This window comes from Ictalurus furcatus, chromosome 20 (assembly GCF_023375685.1).
Source record: "Ictalurus furcatus strain D&B chromosome 20, Billie_1.0, whole genome shotgun sequence".
Classification (NCBI taxonomy): domain Eukaryota; kingdom Metazoa; phylum Chordata; class Actinopteri; order Siluriformes; family Ictaluridae; genus Ictalurus; species Ictalurus furcatus.
This window is the reverse complement of record NC_071274.1, coordinates 21,567,856-21,574,951: the sequence shown is the minus strand read 5'-3', so window position 1 is coordinate 21,574,951 and position 7,096 is coordinate 21,567,856. Positions and strand designations below refer to the sequence as shown.

The following is a 7,096-nucleotide window of genomic DNA, read 5'->3' as shown; positions in this document are numbered from 1 at the left end:
CATTAATTAGGAGCGCGATCGTGGTGTAGCATGCTCACTGCCCACTTCCGTTCTATAGAGTTATTATTGCACCTAGTGGTCAAAAATGGGAACTGCAACATCACTAATAATGGCCCATTGGGGAAAGAATCCCGCTGCCCCATGCACCAGCCAGGACAGTTTATGACAGGGTTGCCAGGGTTGTGCAGAAATACTCTACTGCTGCCAAGATCGTGTTTTATTTCCACAAACAAGAACTATTTCTATTGTAACATTTATTGCAAAGGTAGAGGGTGTGTCTCAATCAGCTCCCTTGTTCAGTAATCAGGGTACCGATCAGAGAGTCGGCCATTTTAAGGGCTGTCTCAATCGCAAAGTCCTCACTATGTTCTCACCGTGTTCCCTTACCGGAAATGACGTCACGTTTCCTGAAGCCTCAGCTCGAAACAAACAAACAAAAAAAAAAAATAGAGGACGAACTCTCCGGAAACTTCCGTCTACAAATGTAAGTAGGTCGTCATCGTTGTCGTGTCTCTCAAACGATCATGAAAAGACTTTTAAATATTTTAAATCTACAGTCACGAGCTGCTGCTGGTTGCAAGAAAGTGCAGGTTCCAGTCATTTCTGTGCAAAATTAAAAGACATATTTTGTTCACAACATCAAAGACATTCATATACACAATCCTTTTTTTTTCCCCCCACCTTTTTTTTTTTTTTTTTTTTTTTTTTTTTTTTACAAGCGATACGATACCGGCGAACTATAATTTCGCTTGGAGATCTGTCGTAGTACAAATGTACCCTCTTCAAATTCTTTCTTTTGGATGAATGATACATTTGTTATATGATATATGATATGCATGTTTTGATTGATTACAATGGTTAGCCATAGCTGTTGAAATGTTTTGATTTTTTTTAAAAATGAAATTTCATACATTTTTTGATAGCAGCGATGCTTTGGGATCTTACACAGCCGACCAAATATTAAACTTGCATTCTTTTGACTGGAAAAAAAAACCAAACAAAACAAACAAAAAAAAAACAGCATATATAAAAGCCTCTTACTGTAATTGTACTTTTCATTAATTGCACTTAAAGTTGTATTTTGAGTGTTCTCCATTAGCCAGATATAAAAAAAATAATAATAAAATGTTGGCCTTTTTTGACATACCATCGTTTCGAAACCAGATGTTTTTTGTACATTGTTCATCCGTAAAAGAAACACAAAAGGTTGAACATGATAGAAAGCATACGTAGGACTAGCTAGGAAACACAGGAATCTGATTCGTTATTCGTTAGTCTCTAGACTTCTCCAGTATATTCACGATCATGGATGATGTTTTTACGGTATTTCCAGATGTTGCAGCAATTGCTGGCCTGGACGTGTCAAAAAAAAAAAAAAGACGGACTTTTCGTATATGACGCGTTAGGCTGTGCGCAGCACTTTTGCATGTCCAAGTACACCTCAGAAAAGAGAAGAAAATTTTTTTTTACTAAGAGTTCTCTATTCCCAGAAGGCTTTGGGATGCTGCTTTGACGCCATTTTCAGTCCACATTTCTCCCAGAGAACATTCTCCAACACCACACCACACTGGACATAGGATCGCTGTGTAATGGACAGGTTTACTTCAACACCGTGTAACACGCTTCACCTGACTGTACGGAAGAGTTCCTTGGTTCTTAGAAGAACTTATCGTCGATGCGGAAGTGTGGACGTGAGACATCATCCGGGTTGATGAACACCGAGATGGACTTCCCTGGGTTCTCGGTGACCAGTTGCTGGAGTTTTTTGGCTAGTCGGTCATCGGGTTGTTGGTGATCGGACGAGGAAGCGTCGGTTTGCGGTGAAGGCAGACCAGAGGAACTTCCACGCCTCTGCATTTCTTGCGTCAAACGGTTAGCACTCTTAGCTTGCTCGATGGTAGCGCGAAGGTGTTCGGCCGGGTCAGAGCGCACCAGCGCGAGTTTGCGGGCGTGAAACATCGCCGTCTCGTCGCACAAGTGCTCCAACATGTTGCACTGTGGGATGAAATAATTGGGGCAGCTCTTGTTGACAAGGCAGTGCTGCAGGTCATCGATGAGACCCAGCAAGAAGTGGGCAGCAAAGTCTTCTTGTGCCAAGTAGTTTGCTGGCAGGCGGTCACAGGCCCACAGCATTATGCTGCGCAAGTGGTAGGGGCCAACAACCATAGGTTGAGCAAGCATCTTGACAATAATAGCCTTACAGGCTTGGTATGCCTGCATGAGGCCTGGTGAGATGCACTTCTTTAGCTGAACCTCACTGCGGGCGAAGGATAGCCGCCATTCGTTTTCCCTTCGACCGGAAACCGAGCAAGCGGGAAGCAGGTAGAAACCACTTATGACCTCCTCCTCTGTGATCTTCCCATCCCAGAAGTGGTTCTCCATCAGCCAGCTTTGAGCGACCGCAGGCCAACCTTTGAACGACACCACCGGTACAATGTCATACAGCATACGGCTGCTTCCCACACCAAGGATCATCGAGAGAAGCGTGTTGTGGCGCTCCACCCGTTCCACCCTCGGCATTCCTCGCTGCGGCTTGCGCTGTACCTCGGCCAGCACCAGCGCCACCGCTTCCTGGAACCAGTCGGCCACCAGGGTGGGTGAGAAGAAGTAGTTAGTGGTGCCGTTTATGTGGTCCGCCATCATGCAGCAGTCCCTCCAGCGTGTAATGGTGCCTTCGTCGAATAACCGCAGGCTGAGCCAGGAGTGACCCAGTGCCGAGTGACGCATGTCCAGCGTGACGGGCTGGTTGCGGTCGTGCAACTTCAGTGCAGGGACCAGCAAAGTGAAGGCCATGTCGTAGTCTGAGCCACGGTTATACACTCCCAGTTCATCCAGATCCATGTCCACGACGCCATCACGAACTCCACCCGACAAAAGCAGGTACTCGTTAGCAACCGGCAACTTCTGGTCCAGCTTCTGCACCATGCCTGAGAGGGGTTTGATGGAGAATGGAGAAAGAGAAAAGGAAAGAATTCAAATGTTAACAAGGCTGTAATGAACATAAAAGCCCCGCATACTTTTCTACACATCAATCCACCCCCTTAGTGGCAAGTCCTAGCACCACGCTCCAAAAAAGTAAAAGCGCTCGCTTTCTCTAGCATCTGTTTCCAGAGAATCAATACAAGGACCTGAAAGAGAACACCAGTGCTGGGAAAATGCAGCCAATCAATATGGAACGAACCTAGAGTCATCTACAGTGGTCTGCATCGAAAAGGGCGTGGATTCTACGTTGCATCCACAAGAGACGGTTCAAGTATACAGTGCAGTGCTACTAGATGGCTACAGGGCATAGGGATGTCTTCAAATATCCGACGAGACTGTTTGGGACAAAGACCTTGGTGTTCACTGACAGTGATATAGTCTATTAATAGACTTAATATTCGATTCGAGTCCTTTTCCATTTCTGTCTCTGCCCTACGACTTTCCTACTGCTCGGAACTCACGACAAGGTTCACGCACTACATCTACACCACATCTTTCACCTGGAGATGTCGCAGACGAAATGCACCTGATCCCTAACTCCCACTTCCTCACGAAACTAACACGAGCGCTGTCCATCATGTGACTTTATCAAGATGGAGTCTGAGCAACGGGTGGTTATTTGTGCACCATTTTGTATAGAAACACCAAATGATTGACCGTTCTGCAAAGAGAACCGACGGTATAGCGATATTTAATATTTCCTGCTTCACCAGGAATCATGTCGTTTAATTTGTGCTGTTCCTTGGGTATGGCAAATACGTTCTTATAGAAGCTATATTATTGTTCAATATTATTATTCAGCCTAAGAGCTAATCATACAGTACTCGGACCTAAGAATGGCGTTGATTGAACGATCGAGCAGATCTGCAAGTGGCTGGAGTAAAACGACTCCCCCTATAGGACAAAGGTAGCACTGCATCCTCAAGTCTCCACAACAGTACTGTATGTTGCCAAGTGCTCTATAAAATGTTATTGATCCTTATTGCAATTGCGTTTCCATGTGGTGGGTTAAAAGGTTTACCGAGATAATGTCTGAAACATACAGGAAGGAATAAAGTACAGCATTTCCACTGGGTGTTACATAGAGACCTTCACACTCTGAATCGGAGATTTTATAAGATAATAAGCTACTATAACGTCCTAAAGGGACAGTCTGGCCTTTAGCAGAGCTTTCAGCTTTCGAAGAACGTCAAGGTTTAGACACACACACACACACACACACACACGTGTGAAAACGTCTTTCAGAGTTGTCAAAAGAGAGTTATTTATTAGCACTGGGAAAACCCCTTGATCCGTTCACTCGGCATTCCTCCCACCGTCGATCCTCTTTCAAATTCTTTCTCGCCAAAGAGTTTTTAAAAAAACCCCGGCGTCACTTTTGTTCCGCGTCTTTGATTTAAACACGCCGGCAGCCAATCAGAGCGCCAGCTGTCTGAATTGAGTCGTGGTGAATGGTTAAGATTGAGAGTGTGGGAACAGTGTCCATCTGTGTGCGAGTGTGTGTATGTGTGTGTATGGGAGAATGGGAAAGAGGGAGCTGTAGATCACTTGCGCATCAGAGCACATGAGGTTCCCACAGATGGCTCCATGCCGTCACGCTCCTTCCTGCCTGGGCTGGAGACCAAAAAACACAGCAACATAGGCCTATTGAGTTGCCACTGAAAATAGCCACAGCAATGAAGGTGTCAGTAGTCAATCATGTGTACCGGGAACGTCTCGAATCGCCGCTCATCCTGGTTTACAGCTTTACCGAGTCGATACGCTGCGTGAGACTGGAGGATATTTTCTCGATAAACGATACGTAGCAGGTTATTTCGTTTCGCCGAGGTCATTACTATAGTAACGGCTTAATCGCAGGGACTTGTATGGTGGCGTAGTGAAGTTCTTTTAGGAGATGTTTACTTGTAAACATAAATACGGAAGGCGTCTCCGGGACGTTTCAGGAACGAACTTGTCTCGCAGACGTTCCAGAACACCACGTGTATCTATAAACAGTTCAATAGCGCGGCGTGTCGAGTATTTTCATACAACAGCACAGTCCGTCTTGTGTTACTCCTCACGTAAAGCGTATTCGTGTCGGTATTGTTATGGAGTATTTACAGATCAAATTCATCGATGCAGAAAATAAATAAATAATAAAACGGTCAAGAATTCGTCATCCACCGTGACGCCCTTCATTTCGCTAGTTCAAAACGCTAACAGTAATAATCTAATTACTGACCTTATTCTGAATAAGACAGTATTCTCATTAAGGTGTTTACACGAGTCGCTTTTAGAATATTCCTTTTATGTTCCCGTTTTATGTGTTATATAACATAGATCGATTAACGGCACACGCCGTTACGTCCCGACGCCACGCCGTCTGACGTTCGTCTCTGTTATGGTACCGTATACAGTTTTGGGTGTTTTATTTCACGGAAGCTTCGAGCGCGGTTAATTATTTATCGTGCTATACGTGCAAATAGACGACCGCTTGAAACCAAATCTACTGACAGACCGAAAACTGTCCTCAAATGATACTTTCTGCAACAGGTAGGCTGTGAACAGGGCAAACAAAACCACTCCTGTTTCCAACCACGTTCCTCTCGTACACATTTCCGCATGTTATGGCCAAACGCCATTTCTGTTGCTAACCAACCCTGCATTAAAATTCACCTGCAATCCTTTCGAGAGTAATAAACCATCCTGTCCAATCAATCTGCAACAGCCGGCACGGGCCGTGTCCCAAACCACATGCTCTACTGTACTGTATCAGACACAGTACTATTTTGACATAGTATTTAGTGTTGCAGTACGCGATTTGAGAAGCAGCCTTAGTCACGCTGCGTTTGGAGCGACAGTAAATCACAGCAACACGTCTCACACCAACCCGGAGGTCCTGTTGTCACTGGGTTTTAACCGATAAACAAATAAATAGTTTGTTTGTTTTTTTAACTAAGAGATCTGGTTTCTTAACCTCTTCATATTCTTATAGGTGAATGAATGTTGCTTGAATGTCCCAGTAATATGAATAATACACGGTCAAACCTATCCAGACAGAAGGTGAGAGAGAGAGAGAGAGAGAGAGAGAGAGAGTGAGAGTGAGAGAGAGAGAGGGGGGGGGATTCAACATGTAGAAATAAACATTTATAGCATATAATCATTTATAATCATCATCAACAGATTATGAGAAAGTGGAATGATGCATTTAGGCATGCATTTTTGGAAAGGGGGTGAAATTCATTCACAAAAATCCGACTGTAGATTCTAGATTAGAAGAATGATGCAGCATACAGTGATGCAACAATCTGGTGTATATGCAAATATGCAAATTAGAGTGTCAATAAAATATTCAAATTTGCACGCGCGCATGCAAATGATGCTGTTGATTCACACACCGGAAAGCCTCGCCTGTTAGGGAGCATCAGATAGTCACCCGAGCACTTATAGTGAAATATTTACACCCGTTTCATTTTAGTTTGGTTTATTTTAAACGCTAAATCCGTTCTCTCACCGAGCATGGAGAAGATGAAGTCCTTGGCCGTGTGGATCTCCAGCGCGCGCTGGTCGTCGTACTCGCGCTGGTCGTGTTTGCTGAATTCCTGAATGAGTCGGTTCAGTTCGTCCATTCTGGTTCCGGACCTGAAATCGAGCTCGGGCGCGCAGACGAGCCGGTTGTTGATGGTGTAGTTGGCCGCAGCGGTCGGGCTGCTGCTGCTGCTCGCTGATCCGCTCCGGCCGCTCAGCACAGGCGCCGCCATCTTCACCATAGAAACAGCAGGCCGCCGCTCCGGTGCCTCCTCTTCATTCACCGCGCGCGATCCGCGCCCTGCCCCGAGCCGGAGCACACTGCGCATGCGCAACAGCCTGCCTGCTGACATCACCGCGAGAACATTTGATTACAATAACAACAGCAGCAGCAGTAGTAATTTTACATTTTGGGGGGGAAATTATCTCATTTATAAACAAAACAAAACAAAAAAAGAGCTTTTTTCTTTTGGGAGCTGGTTTTCTGATTTGTTTTCTGAGAGTGACGTGTAATAATAATCATCTTAGCCCTGGTTTACACTGTTACTATAGAAACGATAAGGCATTAATATACAAGCACGTTAATATAAGCCTGTGATTTGCAGCT

The 7,096-nt window shown here is 45.0% G+C and overlaps 1 protein-coding gene across 1 annotated transcript; it reads right to left on the bottom strand.

Moving 5' to 3' along the window:
* Positions 1-725: 725 nt before the first annotated feature.
* Positions 726-6,817, bottom strand: mb21d2 (Mab-21 domain containing 2). Its single transcript, XM_053651873.1, has 2 exons — positions 6,476-6,817; positions 726-2,927 (listed from the first exon to the last, which is right to left on the bottom strand). Exons 1-2 carry the CDS (start codon positions 6,729-6,731, stop codon positions 1,657-1,659), a joined length of 1,527 nt encoding a protein of 508 aa, XP_053507848.1. The 5' UTR covers positions 6,732-6,817; the 3' UTR covers positions 726-1,656.
* Positions 6,818-7,096: the final 279 nt, after the last annotated feature.